At 39.4% G+C, this 22,323-nt stretch overlaps 1 protein-coding gene across 1 annotated transcript in view; it reads left to right on the plus strand.

Moving 5' to 3' along the window:
- Positions 1-4,250: 4,250 nt before the first annotated feature.
- Positions 4,251-22,323, plus strand: part of LOC132020410 (patched domain-containing protein 3) — a 54,707-nt gene continuing 36,634 nt past the window's right edge. Inside the window, exons 1-4 of the mRNA XM_059404556.1 lie at positions 4,251-4,353; positions 4,442-5,571; positions 6,534-6,655; positions 19,871-20,016. Coding sequence (XP_059260539.1) covers positions 4,251-4,353; positions 4,442-5,571; positions 6,534-6,655; positions 19,871-20,016 — 1,501 coding nt within the window. The remainder of the gene's footprint in view (positions 4,354-4,441; positions 5,572-6,533; positions 6,656-19,870; positions 20,017-22,323) is intronic.

Consider the following 22,323-nt stretch of genomic DNA (forward strand, 5'->3'; position numbering starts at 1 on the left):
TCGGTGGGGAGCCTGCTTCCCTCTCTCTCTCTCTGCCTCTCTGCCTACTTGTGATCTCTGTCAAATAAATAAATAAAATATTAAAAAAAAAAAAGAAGTTACTTGACTTCAATGGGATGCAAAAAATCTTCCCTTTCTCCCATTGTTCACTGTGGTAGAGATCTATGACCACGTTCTTCCAGGCTACATTTCCCCTACTCTTTTAAGAAGGTTCCCTTAATTTTACAAATCTTATCCTGCCCCTCACAGTGATCCCTTTCCTTATCAGCAGCCCTGTTTGGTGGGACTGAGTGTTCTCCCTTCATTATTTCTCCTTGGTTTAGGGCTCAGACATGGCTTTGTTAACATAGTCTTCTATTTTTGTTTTAGGAAGGTTCCTACAGGACAGAAATATAAAGCCAAGGAGTTACTGAATGATCAAAACCACCCACTGTTTACCGAATCTTGCCCACCGTTGCCTCCATTGGAAAAATTCATACTCTCTCAGTAGCCATCGGGCCCAGGTCAATCAATTTGGTCCCTCCTAGTTCCTTGTAGTACTTCTCCTCTTTCTTGTGTTTCTCTTCGGAGAAGATTTAACTCAAGAAATTCTTGGTCCCTTAGGACCCAGGAGATACAAAAATCTTTACCTAAATAACTTTATCACTTCGAGACTGACTTAATAATATGTGAAAGGGTCTAATTTAATTGTCCTTGTTCTAGACTTAAAAGTCTGTTCAGACTTTTTGTAACCACTCTGACTAGCTCCCCTGCTCTTCAAGGGAAAATCTCCAAGGGCACTTGCAATTACTGTTATCTCCTGGATTTGTGCTCCCTCTGGGGGCATTAGTCTGGTTTTCTCTGTTACATTTTTTAAGACTCTAGTCACTCTCTCTAACCTATTAATTTTTAATTATTCCCTGCCCCTTTAAAGTCCCCTGTCAAGTCTGGTTATTGTTGCTGTGTTTTCCTTTCTGTATGTTGAATGTGACCTTCAAGATCTCTACTTAAGTGTTCTGTCTAATTTGTTCTCCCAAATTCTAGCAATTTCTTTATGGAAATCTCTATTTTTCTTTCTCTCAAGCATTCTCCAGCTTGTCTTCTGCTATTTCCTGAGCCATGTTTTTGGGCATCACTATACTGACGAAAATAAGAGATTCACCTTATTATATAAAAAGGAATTTAATGAAGTTCAATGATAAAGTAACTACTTCAGAAAGTTTTACCATCAGCATTGTGAACCCCAAGTCCATAAAGACCTGAGTTCTCTTGCTTCCAAGAAGGCAAGTCCCAAATGCATAAGTACTAATCAACCTTCTGTTTGTGTCACGGTTGCTGATGTCCCATGGGACCAAGTAAGTCACACGGCCAATGTGGGAGGGAACCACAAAAAGTCATAAATACTGGGAGCCATGATTCATTGGAGACCATTAGTATAAAAGCCTACCACTCTACTATTGTGTACATGCATTTTAACCATGTGTTTCTTGGGGCACCTGGGTAACTCAGCCAGTTAAGTGTCTTCTCTTGATTTTGGCTCAGGTCATGATCTCAGGGTTGTGAGATGGAGCCCCAAGTCAGGCTCCACACTAGGCATAGAGCGTACCTGGGATTCTCTCTCCGTCTTCTTCTGTTCCTTCTCTCTCTCTTTCACACACACACATTTTTTTTTCTTCCCCAACAATACATTCATGATCAGTTCTTGCTGCTGTCCTTTTTCAGTTTCTTTCTTAACTATTCATCTCTCAGTTTTACAGCCTCTTCTCAATGGCCAATCAATTTATTAAACCTTTAGATTTCAATCTAGAAAAAGGAAAACTGAGTGACTTCATAACACTCTGTGATAGATTATTATATGAGTTATGAGGAAAGCTATACTGTTTTAATTTCAACAAGGAGCAAAGGAAAAGGTAAAAGGCTTAAGATAGGGCAGGTGAAAAGTCGCAAAATGATACCTGGTGTTTCAGAACACAGGCATCTGAGCAGATCTACAGGATCTACAGAATACATTTCGGCCATTATTATTTCTGCCATATTTGAATTTTATAATTTCTAGAGCTGTGGAAAGATAAGCAGTAGCGCCTAAGTTATGACTAACATTGGAGTGTCCTCTGAACAACAAAAACAAGATGTCCTCCTTGTCTCTGAGGAGCTCATACTCAAGTGTGGGAAACAGATTAACCAGTAACTAAAATACACAGTTAAAAGAGAAGCATCTTATGCATAGTAATGGGCAAAAAAAATTTTTAAATAAAAAATAAATATAATGGGCAACTGCCCTTTATTTATACCAAACTCAGTTTGGCTAACCTGAGAGAATGAGACTTACAAAAGGAGAAATGGGGGAAAGAGAAAAAAATGGGACATGGGGGCTGCTTGAAAGGACTGGGGAAGAGAAGGAAATGGAATCCACATAGCAATAAGAGATAAAGAAAAGGTAATGCTTTGCCTGTTTAATTTTACCCAGACTGAAGATGGATAAGAAGTAGACTAGATAAAATTTTAAGTCCTAAACTGTATTCTTGAGTTCTCAATACCCACCCCCTTCTCATCCAGAAGGCATTTCACAAAGTATGGAGAATCCAATCCTGACAAAGTAGACACCATTCTCAGATTAAAGGCCAGAGTATTGTGTGAATTGAAAGGAAGCAACTTAAGAGACTTGTCACTAAAGACATGTGACTTCTAGGCCATGTTCTGGCTGTTCTGGATATAGTCGAGAGCGCCAAAATCAATATGAAAAGCTTTCACAACTCAAATATAGCAGATGAGCGCATTTTAAAAATGTCAAATTCCTTTTATAGAATGATACAGAAAAACTGGTGGGGAATAACTATTAGTGATTTTTTTTGACCTTCTAAACCCACACAAACATTAGTAATCTACATATATAGATTAGTAAAATTAAATAATTTAGAATTAATAAACTAGAATGAAGAAACTCAATAAAATCAAATTGAAGAACATATTTTTCTATAGAATTTAGTGCCTTATGGTGGCTGATTTAAGAGCAATTGTAGAAGTTTAGGGGTTATGTTTTGAGAATGAAAAAAAAAAAAAAACCACGCCGATATTGTGCTAAAGAAATACCATAAAGATGGGCAGTAAAAGATCCTAGTTTTACACATTACAGAGCACTTGTGAACACCCTCCCTCTAATATTTCATCCTAAATGTTTAGGATAAGAGCTGAGCCATTCTCTCCATAATATAGATATGGTTTAACAAATGGAATTCCCAAATCAGTTCCCCCCCCTTTTTTAAATTTTATTTTATTTATTTATTTGACAGAGAAGATCACAAGTAGGCAGAGAGGCAGGCAGAGAGAAAGGGAGGAAGCAGGCTCCCTGCCCAGCAAAGAGCCCGATGCCGGGCTCGATCCCAGGCATGACCTGCGCCAAAGGCAGTGGCTTAACTCACTGAGCCACCCAGGCGCCCCCACCCCCCATTTTTTAAATGTGATACATTAGATTTATACCGCACCAATGACAAACTCAAGATATAGCTATAACTAGGACTTGCAACAAGCCGAAGAAGAGGAATCCTCCTCCCATTTAATGTAACTTTTAGAACAGAAAACGGGTGCCACCTTGTGGTTATTAAGGTCACTCTTAAACCATGACTTTCTGGAAAACCAACGTAATACCTCCTATTTCTTTCTCCTTTAAAATATTGTTAGAGATATCTTCCTCAAAGTCTTGGACTTGATATTCTTAGAATCTTGAGATTTCGTTAAAACGCGGTATCTCCGCACATAAAAACACAACCACAATCAATGCTAAGTGACCGCCAACCACGGAAAACGTGACGAGCAATTTTCCTGATTCTAGGACCCGCTCGCCACCCGCCTGCCTTCTAGTCACCTGCACGTCAAAAGGTGGGTGAGGACTTTCATGAAAATGGTGACATGAACACAGGGGTCCCTCCATCCTGGGAACTGTGGAACAGACCAAAGATAAACACTCACGTTTCATTCTACATGTTGCCTTCTAACTTTTTACGAGGAGAATGTTTATGTTCGGTTTGATAAAAACAATGCATTCAGTGTAGCAGGCTCCCCTTACCCAAGAACTGTGTTACTGGATGATCCCAGAAAGGCTAGAACATGTGTGTGTGTGTGTGTGTGTGTGTGTGTGTGTGTGAGACCCCCCCCCCCCCCCCAATGTAAGTCTTGCACAACAGGCAGCATCTTACCTTTAAGAAGTGCTTCTGTATTAACTCGACTCCGGAGGGCACGGGCTCGCCACACGCAGATTTGGGGCTCGTCGGGCCATGGGTCCGGACACGTGCTCCGCCCCGAAGCCTGCAGGGTCGGGGCGCGAGCAGCCGGAGCTCAAACAGACTCCCTTGGAACTTCTGGAAACCGTCGGGTGCGGTGAGATGGGCGCTCCGTCCGGTGGCTGCCGTCTCACCTGCCGCCCCGAGTGAGAACGTCGCCTCGCCTTCCCGGAAATGAGCCTCAGTCCCTCCAAGGTTGCGCCAGAGGCCGGGCCCCAGTCCGCAGCCCAGAAGCCGGAGCCGGAGCCGGAGCCGCCACGGCGGCCGCAGCCGGAGACTAGGCCGAAAGCCCAGGCCCAGCCCGGGCGGGACTCCGGGAGGCCGTCGGAGCGGGGGGGCGCGCCCGCGGGCACAGCCGCTGCCCGCCTCCAAGCCCGAGTCGGAGCGGCCCTTGCAGTCAAGTCATGGACTGGAACCCAAGCTTAACCTGGCTTTGGGGCAGCACACGCAGTCCCTTGGGGCGTCCCATTCCCAGTCGAGGTCCGCGAGGGGGCCTTCAGGCCCGCCGGTGTCATGGTCACGCTCAAGGTCACGGTCGGAAAATCAGCCGTCGGAGAGACCCCACTGCCACACCGACTGCCTGGAGGCGCCTCTCTCCCGCGCCTTCGGAAAGCTGGGGTGGGTGGTGGGCTCGCACCCCTGGATCTTCCTGCTGGCGCCCATTGCGCTGACGGCCATTCTGGGCACCGGCTTGATTTACTTACCCAAGGATAAAGAGGAAAACCTGGAGGAGCAGTACACCCCCATCGGGAGCCCGGCCAAGGCTGAGCGGCGCTTTGTGCAGGGACATTTCACCGCCAACGACTCTTACCACTTCTCCATCTCCAGGAAGAGCACTGAAGTCAATTTCGCTTGCATTCTGGCGGTCTCCAACACCACCTCCGTGCTGGAACAAGAAATCCTGGAAGAAATTAGTAAACTGGACGCTGCGATACAGGATCTGTATGTGACCAAGGAAAACGGAACCCAGACCCGCTACGATCAGGTGTGTGCTAAGAACGAGGATTTCTGCGTTCCCTCCAACCCGCTCCTGGCTGTCTGGCAGAGGAACAAAAACCTCGACCTGGGAAACGTCACCTTCCCAATCTTCAACCCAACAGGCCAGCCCATCTACCTGGCCGGGACCATTGGAGGAACGTTTTTAGGCAAGAGGATGGGAAAGAACCAGTTACTCGTGAGGGCCAAGGCCATGCGGCTGCTGTACTTCCTGAAGACTGAGGATGGCGAGGTCAACGAGCATAGCAAGATGTGGCTGATCCATTTCCTGAACCAATTTAGCAACATCGAAAAGAGTCTGGCCTTGAAGAAGATCCAGGTACCTGGTGGCTGGGCTTTAGAGGGAGGCCAGGAGAAGGTGGGAGGAATAGGAAACTTTCCCCAAGGATCGTAGCAGTAGCACTCCCCAATTATTTGATGGAGTCCTTGCCTCGAAGCTGGGAGTGCTCTACTCTATTCGGTACTTAAACCAATGTCCTTAATCTCACACATCAAAGGATGCTACAAATCTTAAATCCTTAGCAGTGTTGGTGGAAAACACAAATTCTACATCCTCAAGGTAGGTCAGTTCCATACAGACATTGATCATCAGGTTTCCTAGTCAAATGACTTTGAAATTCCTACTTTTAGTTAAAGTCTTTGCTGTTTGGGGGAGCTCCCTAAAACTTGTTTGGAGTTCACTGAAATTAAAAACAAAACAAAACAAAAAACCCAAGCAACCCAAAAAACATAACAACAACAAAAACCCCTTCAAACAGAAGTTCATAGTGTTTACGAAAAAAGAACTAGCTTAGCATTTTCTGAGTAAATTCTAGCACAGTGCCAGGCACATGCTTACAATTCTGTAATGTTGGGCCAGCAAGCCCTTTAATACTTGTGAATAAGCCTGGTAAAGTGAGACAGCTACTGGAAAAAGGCTTTGAATGCCAGGTCTTTCTGAAATATCAATGCACTTAAAATTGTAAAAGTCAAAAACGTAATGAAATTTAGAAAAAGCGACACTTTCCTGTGGCTATTAATGCCTTCATGGTCTTATATAGAACTCAGATTTTGTATATTCAGAAGTTTTAAACTTTGCTTTTTTGCAAGAGACTTTGGAAACCATGCCATAGATTTGTGGGAAGAAGCAAATCTATGTTGTCTTCTTTATTCTAAAGTCATAGTCCACAAATTTTAACATGTCGTTTCAATGAATAAGCTGTAGTGTTTCAGTAGTTTTTGTCACTTACACACAAATATTGGAATGAAAAGTTATTTACTTGGGTATATTTTCTGTGGCAGGTGGTCTACTTTACATCACTTTCCAGACAACTGGAATTTCAAGCCACTTCTATGACAGTGATCCCTTTGTTTCACTTGGCATACCTTCTAATCATATTATTCGCAATCATATCATGCTACAGGTAAAGCAGTTTTATTAGTTGTTTAACTCTTTTAAAAAATATTTGTGTGTGGTGAAATACATATAAAAGATATAAAATATGTCATTTCAATCATTTTTCAGTGTGCAATTTAGTGGTATTAATTAGATTCACACTGTTGTACAACCATCACAACTATCTGGTTCTAAACATTTTTCATCACTCCAAACAATTTATGTAAGTCTCAGCCTGTAACCCCCCATGGCCTCCCCACACCCCAATCCCTATTAACTTTTTTTTTTTAAGATTTTATTTATTTATTTGACAGAGACAGCAAGAGAGGGAACACAAGCAGGGGGAGTAAGAGAGGGAGAAGCAGGCTTCCCCCTCAAACAAGGAGCCCCACGCAGGGCGATCCCAGGACCCTGGGATCATGACCTGAGCCAAAGGCAGATGCTTAACTGACTAAGCCACCCACATACAACCTTCCCCTGCCCCCCCCCAGTTAATCTTTATCAACTTTCTATTTCTATGAACTTGCCTATTCTAGAGATTTCATTTAAGTGAAATCATACAATATTTGTTCTTTTGTGACCGGTTTATTTCACTTACCATAACGTTTTCAAGGTTCAACTATTATGTAGCATGTATCAAAACACTATTCCTTTTCCTGACTAATGTTTCATCATATATAAACAGTGGTGTTTATTCACTTGTCTATTGTTGGGCACTTGGAATGTTTCCACCTTTTGGCTTTTGTGAATAATGTTGCAGTGAACACGGGTATACAAATATTTGTCTGAGCTGCTGTTTTCAATATATTCCTAGGAGTTGAATTGGTGAGTTATGTAATTCTGTGTTTAGCTATTCCAAGAAGTGCCAAACCACTTGCCACAGAGGCTACCCCATTTTACATCCTACCAGCAGTGTGTAAGGGTTCTAATTTCCACACATCCTCACCAACATTGATGACAGCTATCTTAGTAGTAGCAAAGTGTGGTTTAATTTACATTTCCCTAATTATGAATGATGTTAAGTATCTTCATGTGCTTATTGGCCATTTGCCTGTCTTCTTTGGAGAGATATCTATGCAAGTCCTTTGCCCATTTTTTTCCATTGGGTTGTTTGTCTTTTTGTTGTTGAGTCCTGTTGTTAATGAGTACTTTGTGTATTCTGGGTGTTAAACCTTTATCAGATTTGTAGAGACATCTGGGTGGCTCAGTTGGTTGAACATCCAGCTCTTGGTTTCAGCTTAGGTCATGATCTCAGGGTTGTGAGATCAAGCCCTGAGTCGGGCTCGGTGCTGGGAGTGGAGCCCACTTAAGATTTTCAATCTCTCTCTTTCTCTGCCCCTCTCCCCTGCTCATGTTCTTGCTTGCTCGTTTTCTCTTTCTTTCTCAAGAAAAGATATATGATTTATGAATATTTCCTCCCATTCTGTCATACGGTCTCTTCACTTTCTCGATAATGTCTTTAATGCACAAAAGCTTTTAATGTTGAAGAAATCCAATTTATCTTTTACCATTTTTCTTTTGCTACTTATGCTTTTGGTGTTACGTCTAGGAATCTGTTGACAAGTCCAAGGTCATGTACCTTTGCCCTGTTTCCTTCTAAGAATTGAAAACTTTCTATGGTTTTAGCTCTTATATTTAAGTTGTTGATTGGTTTTTAGTTCATTTTTGTATATGGTGTGAGTAGAGGTCTAACTTCATTCTTGTACATATGGAAACCTAGTTGTCCAAGTACCATGTGATGAAGAGATTGTTCTTTCCCAGTTGACTGGATTTGGCATCCTTGTCAAAAATCAATTGGCTGTAGATATATGGGTTTATTTCTGTGGACTCTCAATTCTATTCCATTAGCCTACATGTCTGTTGATATGCCAGCACCACACTGCTTTAATTGCTGTAGCTTTGTTGTGAATTTTGAAGTCTTGAAGTCTCAGTCCTCCAATTCTTTTCTTCTTTTTCATGATTATTTTGGATATCCAGGGATTCTTGCAATTCCATATGAATTTGAAGGTTGACTTTTCCATCTCTCAAGAAAAGAAAAAGGCCATTGGCATTTTGTAATAAAGAGTATGCTGAATCTATAGGTTGGTTTAGGTGAGATTGACATTTGAACAATACTCTCTTCCTCCCCATGAACTAAGGATGTCTTTCCATTATTATTTTCTTTTGCCAATTTTTTGTAATTTTTAGTCTTTCATTTCCTTGGTTAAGTTTATTTCTAAGTATTTTATTCTTTTAGACACTATGTAAATGCAATTGCTTTCTTCATGTCATTTTTTGGATTGTTCATTGCACATAAATGGAAACACAACTGATTTTTGTGTATTGATCTTGTATCTTGCAGCTTTGCTTAATTTGTTTATTAACTCTATTAATTTTATTGTGGATTATTTGAAATTTTTCGTGTATAGAATCATGTAATCTGTAAAAAGGAAGAGTTACATTCTTCACTTCCAATTTGAGTTCCTTTTATTGCTCTTTCTTATTGCTCTGGATAGCACTTCTATTTCAGTGTTGAGTGTCATTGGTGAAAATGGGCATCTTTATCGTGTTCCAGGATTTAGAGGGAAATCTTTCAGTCTTTCACTATTGAGTATAATTTAGCTATGCGGTTTTCATAAATGCACCTATCATTTTGAGGAAGTTCATTTCCATTCCTTGTTTTTTGAGTATTTTTATTGTAAATGGGTATTAGGTCTTGTCAAATGTCTATTCTGCATCTGTTGAGATGATCACATAGTTTTAATCCTTTGTCCTATTAGTGTGGTATATTACATTGATTGATTTTCCCATGTTGAACCTCTCTTGCATTCCTGGGATAAATCCCACTTGGTCATGATGTATAATCCTTTTAATGTGCTATTGAATTGGGTTTACTAGAATTTTATTAAGGATCCATATTCATAAAAGATATTGATCTGTAGTTTTCTTCTTGTAGTCTTTATCTTGCATTAGTATTAGTGTTCCTTTTTCAACCTTTTGGAAGGATTTGAGAATAATTGGTGTTAATTCTTCCTTACATGTTTAGTAAAATTCACCAGTACAATGATCTGGTGTTGGACTTTTCTTTTTTGGAAGGTTTTTGATTATTAATTCAATCTTTTTACTTGTTACATGTCTGTTGAGATTTTCTGTTTCATCGTGAGTCAGTTTATGTCATTTGTTCGTGGTTCTAGGAATTTGTGCATTTCATCTAGGTTACCTAATTTGTTGGTGTAAGTTTTTTATAGTATTTTTAAAATAATCCTTTCTATTTTTTCTATAAGCAGTAGTAATATCTTCACTTTCATATCTGATTTAGTTATTTGGATCTTCTTTTTTCTTTGTCACTCTAGATAAAGGTTTGTCAATTTGCTGATTTTTTTTTAAATAGCCAAATTTTACTTTCGTTGGTTCTCCTTTTTTTTTTTTCTATACTTAGTTTTATTTTTTTCTATTCTAATCTTTCATTTCCTTCCTTACTTCTGTTAGCTTTGGGTTTTGTTTTGTTTCTGTTTCTACAAGATGTCTAATACCATAAAGTGATTTAAGATCTTTGTCTTTTTCTAATGTAGTATAAATTTATCTGTGAGCACTACATCCAGTAAGTTCTGGTATGCCGTGTATTTGTTTTCATTTATTGCTAAGTATTTTCTAATTTCCCATGTGATTTGTTCTTTGGCCCATTAGTTATTAAATAGAGAGTTAATTTCCATATATTTTGAATTATTCAGCTTTCCCTCTATTAGTGATTTGGAGCATCACTCCATTGTTAGTTGAAAAGGTACTTTGTATAATTTCAATATTTTTACATTTTCAGACTTGTTTTGTAACCAAACATATGATCTATTCCAGAGAATATTTCATGTGTGCTTGAGAATAATGTATTTTCTGATATCATTGGGTTGAGTGTTCTATGTATCTCTGTAAGTCTAACTGATTTATAGAGTTGTCCATTTCTTATGTTTCATTATAGAGTATCTGCCTGGATGTTTTATCCATTATTGAAAGTGGTATATTGAATTCTCCAGCTATTATTGTAGAGCTACCTATTTCTCTCTGCAAGTCTGTCAATATTTGCTTCATGTATTTTCGGTCTCTATTGGTGGTGCATGTCTGTTTGTAGTTTTTAAATCCTCTTGATGAATTGGCCTTTTTATCAATATATAATGTCCTTCTTTGTCTCTGTTAACTATTTTTAAAATAAAGTTTGTTTTGTCTTATATCAGTATATCCACCCCTGCTGTCCTTTGGTTACTACTCATATGGAATATCTTTATTCATCCTTTAACTTTCAATTTGTTTATGTCTTCAAATCTAGAGTCTCTTGTAGACAGCATATAGTTGAATCATGCTATTTTATCCATTCTTTCAATCTCTACGTTTTGACTGGAGAGTTTAATCCATTTACATTTTAAAATAACTGCTGAGGGGCGCCTGGGTGGCTCATTGGGTTAAAGCCTCTGCCTTCAGCTCAGGTCCTGAGATCGAGCCCTGTATTGGGCTCTCTGCTCAGCAGGAGCCTGCTTCCCTTGCTCTCTCTGCCTGCCTCTCTGCCTGCTTGTGATCTCTCTTTGTTAAATAAATAAATAAAATCTTAAAAAAAATAAAATAACTGCTGAGAAGGAAGGACTTCTGCTATTTTGCTATTTGTATTCTATATATCTTACAGCTTTTTTCCCCCTCATTTCATCCATTTATGCATCTTGAATGTTTAGTTTTTATTTTTCTAGTGAGCTGTTTGATTTTCTTGTCATTCCCTTTGGCAGTGACTTTGTGAGATTTTCTTTAGGGTTACCATGGAGATTTATAATTCTCAATTTAAAACAATCTACATTAAACTGGTACAAACTTAACTTCAAATCAGATTTCCTAGAGTTCTCTGTTGTTTTTTAATGTGTTTATTTAAGACTGTAGTAGTCCATTTTCTTAGTGATTTTCCCAAACTATTATTGTAAAGACTGTAATTATTGTTTTTGTACTCACTGAAGTTTCTGTAACTTAGCTTTCATTTAGCTAGTGTCTTGACATAGATTTCTCTGGATGCCAGGAGCTCTCCCAATTTTTGCAACATGGTTCTATGCCTGGACCCTCCTTCAACACTTAGCAAGGCTTACACTGTGCCTGGGGATCAGCCCTAGGTAAAAGCTTAGAATTGGTTCCATACTGGTAACACAGCTGTTAATGCTTTAAGACTGCTGTTGCCTTAATGCTATTGCCTCCTTGAGGCTGTGGCCACTTTAATACATCTGTCACTTTATGGTCACTGCCACTTTAAGACTTCTACTACACTGGAGAGGGAGAGAGACATGGCATGTAAAATAACAATAAAATTTTTCAGCAATTCTGAAGTACTTCCCCACCTTTTATTCAACATTTGTTTACTTGTTGTAAGCATTTGACTATTTTCCAGAGTTTACAGAATTCTGAAAATATATGCTTGTTTTTCTATATTTCTGGGAGTTGGGTGGAGTCATGAGACTTGCGAAATACCTACTCCAGGTTTTGTTGACGTCTAACACTAAACTCTCATTTTTTAAACTTTTTCCCCATTAGCAATAGTGTGCAATCACATAGAATAGTAAAAAGAAATACAGAAATTGTGGTTAGGGACACTTGGGTGGCTCAGTCAGCTAAATATCTGCCTTCAGCTCAGGTTATGATCCCAGCATCCTGGGATTGAGTCCCACATGGGCTCCCTGCCTAGCAGGGAGCCTGCTTCTCCCTCGCCCTCTGCCTGCCACTCCCCCTGCTTGTGCTCTCTCCCTCTCTCTCTAACAAATACATAAATAAATCTTTAAAAAAAAAAGAAAAGAAAAAGAAATTGTGGCCAGTTTTGTTTGATTTGGTGTATTTTTTTTTACCTTACATATTTGCCAATTATGACCATTTGGAGGCAGATATGCTGATAGAACTAAACAACAAGTCCTATTTATAAGTTTGAACTAGTACTTTTAACCATATAAAAATAATCTTTAATTTAATTGACTTAGATATCTTCATTGTTCTGATGTCGGCTTTATCTTGTTAAGCACTTAAAAATTGTTATCTAGGCCTTAGGGTTAATTTAGTCTCTTGTGATCAGAAAGCTAAAATGTGAAAAATATCGACAAATAAAAGAATTTAGGTGTAGAAAGAACACTACAGATTATATCATTCCAGTGATTCTCACAGCAGCGTCACAGAGACAACTCTTAAGTCCATGTATTCTGAGGCCTTGCCCTATTGAACCCCCCTATTCTGGGGGTTCAGTTTAAAAATCTGTATTTCAAAAGCTTGTCTACTTGATTCTCATTTGTAGGTTGATTTGGGAACAAATGATATAATTCAACCTCTAGATTTTAAGGTAGAGGAAAATGAGGCCCCAGTAGACAAAGGGAGTCAAATAACTACAATGGGTACCTCTTTGAGTCAGTAAACTACCTCACAGCTTTGTTATTCTGCAAAGAAAGACCACAATGCCCTAGAAAAGGAACAAACCAAAATACTAAAGAGGAGGCTTAGGAGGGAGGGAGGGAGCCATTGAGGGAGGAGGCAGAATGTGGGGAGGGAAAGACAAAATTCTGTCTTTTTCAAGTCAGTAGAGTTAAAAAAAAAAATCTTAAACTCGTGTGGAATCTACAAGGTACCAACAACTGGTTTGATAAAACTTGTCTACTAGATAGTTGGTTCTGAAGATAGACGTTTATATCAATTCTTGCTTATCTGACTTAAATGACTATGGACAGTAATACAGAAAATAAATCCTGTACCAAAGGCAATTAGAAAATGATTTATATTTATGTGTCTTTGAAGAATTTATGTGTTTGTAACCAACACACTGAACACAAAGGACTCATGAGATATAAATATACAACTTTATTTTTGTCTCCCTTTGTTCTCTTTAAGTTTTGTAGGTAGAGCAGTTCTTCCTCTGCCCCATGAAAATTCAGGCAGGCCCTGTGAGTTTTGTGATCATCTTAGGTAAGACAAAATCCTCTAGTCTGAATTAAAATGTCCATGTCCATGTAACAAACAAAACAAAATCATGTAATTAAAAAAAAATAAGCAAAGATAACTAGATTTGAAGCTAAGGTTCCCCCCCACCCCCACGCTGCCAGCACTCTTAGCCAGAGTGTGCTGCCTGGGACAGTCCTTAATGGGGGAAAAAAGGGACTCACCAGTCCTCTTGTAGCACTTTTCTTCCTACTTCTCATCTTGCTAAGTTGGCTTCTGGTTGGAGCATGCCCAAGGAGAAGAGGAAAAGGAGCAGGAAAATACTTAAGGTAAAGATGTTGCCATGATGGTTCAATTCATGCCTTTTCTGGTATCAAAAATAAAACCCATTCTCCTGTGAGAGTGTATCCAAGTTTCTTAGCACCTCTCACTCCTCTCTCTGTTATCACAGAGAATCTCTTCTCTGTGTTCTGGGTGGGGCCTCCTAGACAGTCCCTAAAACATTGCCTGTCCTGCTTGTCTCAGATCCTTCACAGGAAGGCTACTCCTTGCATACCTGCATTTGCCTCACACAGAAGCCTTGTTCAAACACATTTTAGGGTTCAATATTCATTGTCTTACAGTGGAGTGATAAGAACAATAGTAAGACTTTTCCAAATTTATGCTCTAATCTGAACCTCATTCTACAGTATAGTAGTGGTATGTTGAGCTTCTAGACTATTTCAAACTTGTCTAACATTTTGGAAATGTCAAAACTTACCCCAAATATTCAATCAGTTTCTGAAACAATCTGGGGAAAATCTTTCCCTTCTCAAATACACTGGAAATTATTGTTTACTCATAGGAGACATGATTACCTTTCAAGGAAGATAAGGATCTCTCACCAAACATACAGATTGTTTTCTAAGGACAATAATTTTTAGTTTAGCCCTTGTCTGCTAAGTGAATTAGAAATTCAGAGGATGGGCCATCTTGCTGTCAGTGATGCCCAAATTGGCCTGAGCACTGGAATCATATGAGGAAAGATTTAGATATTCAGACTCTGCAGCTTCCCTACAAACTTATTGTATCAGAATCTGCAGAGCTAGGTTCCAGGAAATCCAAAGTTCTAAGACTCTGCTAGATCATTCTGATAAACTGCTTAAAACCAAATCCATCTAGGACACTGGAATATCTGCAAATGTATTCACCAAACTCCTACAGTGTTCACTTTCAAATTTTTTCCTCCGTGGTCTATTGAACATTAAAATAAAGGTCATTGAGGGGTGCCTGGGTGGCTCAGTGGGTTAAAGCCTCTGCCTTCGGCTAGGGCCATGATCTCAGGATCCTGGGATCAAGCCCCACATCGGGCTTTCTGCTCAGTGGGAAGCCTGCTTCCTCCTTTCTCTCTGCTTTCCTCTTTGCCTGCTTGTGATCTCTGTCTGTCAAATAAATAAATAAATAAAATGTTTTAAAAAAATAATAAAAATAAAATAAAGGTCAATGAGAGAAAGTCAGCTCAGTAATTAGTCAAAGTAAAATCATGCCTCCCATCCTCTGGAAAATTTATACCAAAAAATCCAGAAACTTGAAAGAGGGAATGGAAATAAATGTGTCATATGTAACTTTTATCCTCCTTAATCTTTCTGATTTCAGAGTTCATCTTCGTTACCTTCTTCTTTTAAACTGCCATAAGCCAGTATTGTTTTATTTTATTTTTTTTTATTAACATATAATGTATTATTAGCTCCAGGGGTACAGGTCTGTGAATCGACAGGTTTACACAGTTCACAGCACTCACCATAGCACACACCCTCCCCGGTGTCCATAACACAACTACCCTCTCCCTACCCATCTTACCCCTGACAACTCTCAGTTTGTTTTGTGAGATTAAGAGTCTCTTACGGTTTGTCTCCCTCCTGATCCCATCTTCTTTCATTTATTCTTTTCCTACCCCCCAAACTCCCCACATTGCCTCTCAACTTCCTCATGTCAGGGAGATCATATGATCATTGTCTTTCTCTGATTGACTTATTTCACTCAGCCTAATACCCTCTAGTTCCATCCACATTGTTACAAATGGCAAGATTTCATTTCTTTTGATGGCTGCATAGTATTCCATTGTGTATATATACCACATCTTCTTTATCCATTCATCTGTTGATGGACATCTAGTTTCTTTCCATAGTTTGGCTATTGTGGACATTACTGCTATAAACATTGAGGTGCACGTGCCCCTTTGGATCACTACATTTGTATCTTTAGGGTAAATACCCAGCAGAACAATTGCTGGGTCATAGGGTAGCTCTATTTTCAAATTTTTGAGGAACCTCCATGCTGTTTTCCAGAGTGGTTGCACCAGCTTGCATTCCCACCAACAGTGTAGGAGGGTTCCCCTTTCTCCGCATCCTCGCCAGCATCTGTCATTTCCTGACTTGTTAATTTTAACCATTCTGACTGGTGTGAGATGGTATCTCATTGTGGTTTTGATTTGTATTTCCCTGACATCGAGTGATGTGGAGCACTTTTTCATGTGTCTGTTGGTCATCTGGATGTCTTTGCAGAAATGTCTGTTCATGTCCTCTGCCCAATTCTTGATTGGATTATTTGTTCTTTGGGTGTTGAGTTTGATAAGTTCTTTGTAGACTTTAGATACTACCCCTTTATCTGATATGTCATTTGCAAATATCTCCCATTCTATCAGTTGTCTTTTGGTTTTGTTGACTGTTTCCTTTGCTGTGCAAAAGCTTTTGATCTTGATGAAGTCCCAATAGTTCATTTTTGCCCTTGTTCCCCTTGCCTTTGGGGATGTTTCCAAGAAGAATTTGCTGTGGCTGAGGTCAAAGAGGTTGCTGCCTCTGTTCTCCTCAATGATTTTGACAGATTCCTGCCTCACATTGAGGCCCTTCATCCATTTTGAACCTGTTTTTGTGTGTGGTGTAAGGAAATGGTCCAATTTTATTTTTATGCATGTGGCTGTCCAGTTTTCCCAACACCATTTCTTGGGAGCACCATTTTTTCCATTGGACATCCTTTCCTGCTTTGTTGAAGATTAGTTGACCATAGAGTTGAGGGTCCATTTCTGGGCTCTCTATTCTGTTCTATTGATTATGTGTCTGTTTTTGTGCCGGTACCATACTGTCTTGATGATGACAGCTTTGTAATAGAGCTTGAAGTTTGGAATTGTGATGCCACCAACTTTGGCTTTCTTTTTCAACATTCCCCAATAGGGATTGCATTAAATGTGTCAATTGCTTCAGACATTTTCACAATATTTGTTCTTCCAATCCATGAGCATGAAACATTTTTCCATTTCTTTGTGCCTTCCTCAATTTCTCTCATGAGTATTTTATAGTTTTCCGAGTATAGATTCTTTGCCTCTTTGGTTAGGTTTATTCCCAGGTATCTTATGGTTTTGGGTGCAATTGTAAATGAGATTGACTCCTTAATTTATCTTTATTCTGTCTTGTTGTTGGTGTATAGAAATGCAACTGATTTCTGTGCATTGATTTTATATCCTGACACTTTACTGAATTCCTGTACAAGTTCTAGCAGATTTGGAGTGGAGTCTTTTGGGTTTTCCACATAAAGTATCATATCATCTGCAAAGAGGGATAGTTTGACTTCTTCTTTGCTGATTTGGATGCCTTTAATTTCTTCTTGTTGTCTGATTGCTGAGGCTAGGACTTCTAGTACTATGTTGAATAGCAGTGGTGGTAGTGGACAGCCCCTGCCATGTTCCTGACCTTAGCAGAAAAGCTCTCAGTTTTTCTCCATTGAGAATAATATTCGCTGCAGGTTTTTCATAGATAAACCAGTATTGTTTTAAGAAAGTATTCATTATAGTCAAATTTTAGTCTAACAAAGCAACTTATTTTTGCTCTGAAATTTTGTCTGTGTGGTTGATTTAGGGCCCTCAATTTAACTTCTAGAACTGGTGGATTGACAGAAAGTGAGTTACAACCATGGTGCAAAATATTTTTTTCATAATAAGAAAGTTTAGCTATTTTACTGTTACAACAGTAAAAGGTCTTTAGTCATGTTGTTACTGTATTAGAATCAGTGCTTCCATTTCCATAGTTTACTCTTAGGTTTCAATCCAAACTTAGTTTGTCTCTCCTACTAAAAACATCCAGAGATGAGACTCAGTCATTTGTTTTGAAGCAGTTAACAAACAAGTGAAATATAAATTTTAAAATGTAATGTGGTGGGTACCTGGCTGGCTCAGTTGGTTAAGCATCTGCCTTTGGCTCAGGTCATGATCCCAGGGTCTTGGGATCAAGTTCCGCATCAGGTTCCCTGCTCAGCAGGGAGCCTGCTTCTCCCTCTGCCTGCCACTCCCCCTGCTTGTACTCCCCCCTCCCTCTCTGACAAATAAATAAATAATCTTTTTAAAAAAGTATAACGTTGTGGCTGTTGGGTAGGTAAAGTACTGAACCCATACTTTTTTTAATTTTTTATTTCTTTTCAGCGTAACAGTATTCATTGGTTTTGCACCACACCCAGTGCTCCATACAATCCGTGCCCTCTCTAATACCCACCACCTGGTTCCCCCAACCTCCCACACCCCGCCCCTTCAAAACCCTCAGATTGTTTTTCAGAGTCCATAGTCTCTCATGGTTCACCTCCCCTTCCAATTTCCCTCAACTCCCTTCTCCTCTCCATCTCCCCATGTCCTCCATGTTATTTGTTATGCTCCACGAATAAGTGAAAACATATGATAATTGACTCTCTCTACTTGACTTTCACTCAGCATAATCTCTTCCAGTCCCGTCATGTTGCTACAAAAATTGGGTATTCATCCCTTCTGATGGAGGCATAATACTCTGTATATGGACCACATCTTCCTTATCCATTCGTCTGTGGAAGGGCATTTTGGTTCTTTGCACAGTTTGGCGACCGTGGCCATTGCTGCTATAAACATTGAGGTATAGATGGCCCTTCTTTTTACTACATCTGTATCTTTGGGGTAAATACCCAGTATTGCAATTGCAGGGTCATAGGGAAGCTCTATTTTTAATTTCTTGAGGAATCTCCACACTGTTTTCCAAAGTGGCTGCACCAACTTGCATTCCCACCAACAGTGTAAGAGGGTTCCCCTTTCTCCACAACCTCTCCAACACAGGTTTCCTGTCTTGCTAATTTTGGCCACTCTAACTGGTGTAAGTTGGTATCTCAAAGGAAACAGTTAACAAAACAAAGAGGCAACCCCACGGGATGGGAGAAGATATTTGCAAATGACAGTACAGACAAAAGGTTGCTATCCAGGATCTATGAAGAACTCCTCAAACTCAACATACACAAAACAGACAATCATATTTAAAAAAAAAAGGGCAGAATATATGAACAGACACTTCTCCAATGAGGACATACAAATGGCTATCAGCCACATAAAAAAAATGTTCATCATCACTAGCCATCAGGGAGATTCAAATATTGGGAGGGAGACAAACCATAAGTGACTCTTAATCTCACAAAACAAACTGAGGGTTGCTGGGGGGAGGGGGTTTGGGAGAAGGGGGTGGGATTATGGACATTGGGGAGGGTATGTGCTTTGGTGAGTGCTGTGAAGTGTGTAAACCTGGTGATTCACAGACCTGTACCCCTGGGGATAAAAATATATGTTTATAAAAATAAAAAATTAAAAGTAAAAAAAAAAGATCCAAAAAAAAAAAAAGAACCCATACTTTAAAATGCTGTCTATATATGCCCACTTCTAGGAAATAGGCCCAGGCTATTATTCTAAATGGACTACATTTCCAATTCTTTTGCAATCAGTAGCAACTTTTCTAGAGCCCACTTCAGCAGTAGATGAAAATCCTGAAAACGTCTTAGGAGGAGTCTTTCTACATTTTGCTAACCAAAATATATATTGAACTGGCTCTGAAATACATGAGCTATTTAGTCTTGCATCTACAGTGAGCTGGAGTCTAGGGTTGGGTGAAAGAGTACTGGACATGGATACTTACTCTGCTAAGACTTACCCTCCCTTTGCTGTTGTAGTCCATTTATACCCTTTGAAGAGCAGAGTGGAATTAACCATCAGGAGTGTTTTAGTATAACTCTGTGGTTCTCAACTACCAATCAGTGGAGTAGTTGCTTGCTTAGCTGCAGAAGAATCACCTAGAAAGTTTTGTAAAAGCTCAGATAGCTTTTCTGTTCCCTCTCTCCTTTTTCCCCACTTGGTCTGGGATAGTGCCTGGGAATTAAAGGTCTGCACTAGACTAGCATGGGAATTATTGCCCAGGAGCCTTCTGAATAGGTGTCCAAGTCAAAAATGTTACAAACTGATGGAATTTCAGTATAGAACCTACCACCACAAATCCCATGATTTTTCCTTCCAAACTTACAGGTGTGACTGCGTACCTAACAAAATGTGGACCGCAGCCTTTGGGGTGATTTCTGCTGCCTTGGCAGTGGTGAGCGGCTTTGGCCTGATGTTGTACATGGGGGTGCCATTTGTGATCATAGTTGCAAATTCACCATTTCTTATTCTGGGTGAGTAAAACAAAACATGAGGCTTCATGTTGTATATGTGGGGGTGTGGGGTAGATAAGGGAGGGAGTTTAGGTTAGATTAAGCAAAATAATTATATTTGGGTGGTTCTATAGATCCAAAAATGAGGTGACAGGAAAAAAGAAAATAAAATTGAATGGTGTGTCTTTAGAGGGAGAAAATCTAGCACCCCAAATAGAAAAACACAGACAAGGGACATGAACAGATGGGTCACACCCAAAACCAAAATATGAATTACTGGAAATAATAAGAAAATTAAATTTGACCTCTCAATTAACCAGGGGATACAAATTAAAACAAAAATGAGACACCTTGTTTTCATATTGGATTAATGAATATCGGCAAGATTGAAGGAAGGTTGTATGGAAATGAACACTCATCCTGCTACAGGAAAACTGTAACCTGGTACACCCTTTTTTTAGTCCAGTTTTGCAAATCAAAAGGCTTAAAAATTAAACAGGGAATGTCTTTGACTTACTGATTCTACTTCCTAGGAATTTGTCCTAATAATTGAACAAGTGAAAGCATGTTCACTTTGGCAATATTTAGAACAGGAAGGTTTTGAAAACCATTTAATTCCCTATCACATGGGATTGGGCAACACAAATGTAGCATATTAAAATTGTGAATCATATTCAGTCCTTAGAAAGAGGTAGATTTATAAGATATATAAGGTAGACATAAGATATATAACCACTACCAGAAAAATGCTTGTTATGAAATAGGGTGTTCAAAATAAAAAGATATAGTTGTATTGGTGTATTTGCATAGAGCAAATTCCAGATGTATATAAGTAAAAATGAAGAGTGGAATTACAGCTGTTTAAATTTTTTCTCCATATTTTCCTGTACTTTCAGAATTTATTTTATAATAAGCATGAGAAAACAAAGGTGTTCCTATTTGAGAAAGTAAGGAGCTTGGAAGAGGTAGTATTTGGTTTCCTAGGGGAGAGAGTGGATGAGCTGTATGCTGGATGTCAGGGCATCGCTTCCTGGTACACAGCCATACTTAGTCACTCATCAACCCCCCACAGCCATTCATAACAAGGTTAAGGTATATGTAATTGATTTCATGTAAACCAAGATTGTAAAGTTTGTGTATTCACAGGAGGGTGAATGGCTCTGTGTGTGTGTGATTTAAGCAACTCAAGAAGTGTGTGAGGACAATTGCTGAATAAGGTTTTATAAATAATAAAACTAGTTTTTAGGGCGCCTGGGTGGCTCAGTGGGTTAAGCCTCTGCCTTCCAACTCCAGTCATGATCTCAGGGTTCTGGGCTCGAGTCCCGCATTGGGCTCTCTGCTCAGAAGGGATCCTGCTTCCCCCTCTCTCTTTGCCTACTTGTGATCTCTCTCTGTCAAATAAATAAATAAAATCTTTTAAAAAGAATAAAAATAGTTTTTAAATACCTCGTAAATATCAATGAGTTCATTCTTGGTCCTTAGTACTTCTGATTCTTCCCTTTTGTCCAGCTGAATACAACTGAAATCCTCAAGGCCGCTAGCCATGCGATGTCAGGATGCATTTGTGACATTCTGTGTAGCCTTATGTTAATTTAGATCCTTCTGCCTGCTTGATCATACCCAGAGAACATCTGATTAGAGGCAAAGTTGCAATTCCTAGTACCCTCCCATGGAGAAGATACCCCCAAATTGAAGTGGAGATCAGCATTTTATTCCACCTTATGTATTTTCTTGTTTATTTTATTGAGTTTGTATCAATATACATGGGTGAAAGTAGTTTCAACTCTAGCAAAAAGCTTGAGGCAGGTGAAACTTATCTGCAAATGCTCTTGCTGTCCTCACTATCCGCTTTCTTCTTTCTAGTCCTCCTTTCCAAGTTTTCAGTGGTGATTTCAAAATCCTCAAATGTTCTGTCCTCTCTATTCCAAACCCATCATGAAACATCCTTATGGAAAAGGATTACCTAGTAGATATTAATATGCAAGGGATTCTTTTTTTTTTTTAAAGATTTTATTTATTTATTTGACAGAGATCTCAAGTAGGCAGAGAGGCAGGCAGAGAGAGACAGGAAGGGAAGCAGGCTCCCTGCTGGGAAGACAGCCCAATGCAGGTCTCGATCTCAGGACCCTGGGATCATGACCTACGCTGAAGGCAGAGGCTTTAACCCAGTGAGCCACCCAGGCACCCCTATGCAAGGGATTCTTGAGATTTACTTTGGTGCACATGTTTGATCTCAAGAGTATTTGCATTTTAATAATAATGCCTTAACCTGGGAAAGTAAGTTTAAGTGGTAACATTCTGGGTATCAAAAAGGCTAGGAGAAAAACG

The sequence above is a fragment of the Mustela nigripes genome, chromosome 6, assembly GCF_022355385.1.
Source record: "Mustela nigripes isolate SB6536 chromosome 6, MUSNIG.SB6536, whole genome shotgun sequence".
NCBI classification, from domain to species: domain Eukaryota; kingdom Metazoa; phylum Chordata; class Mammalia; order Carnivora; family Mustelidae; genus Mustela; species Mustela nigripes.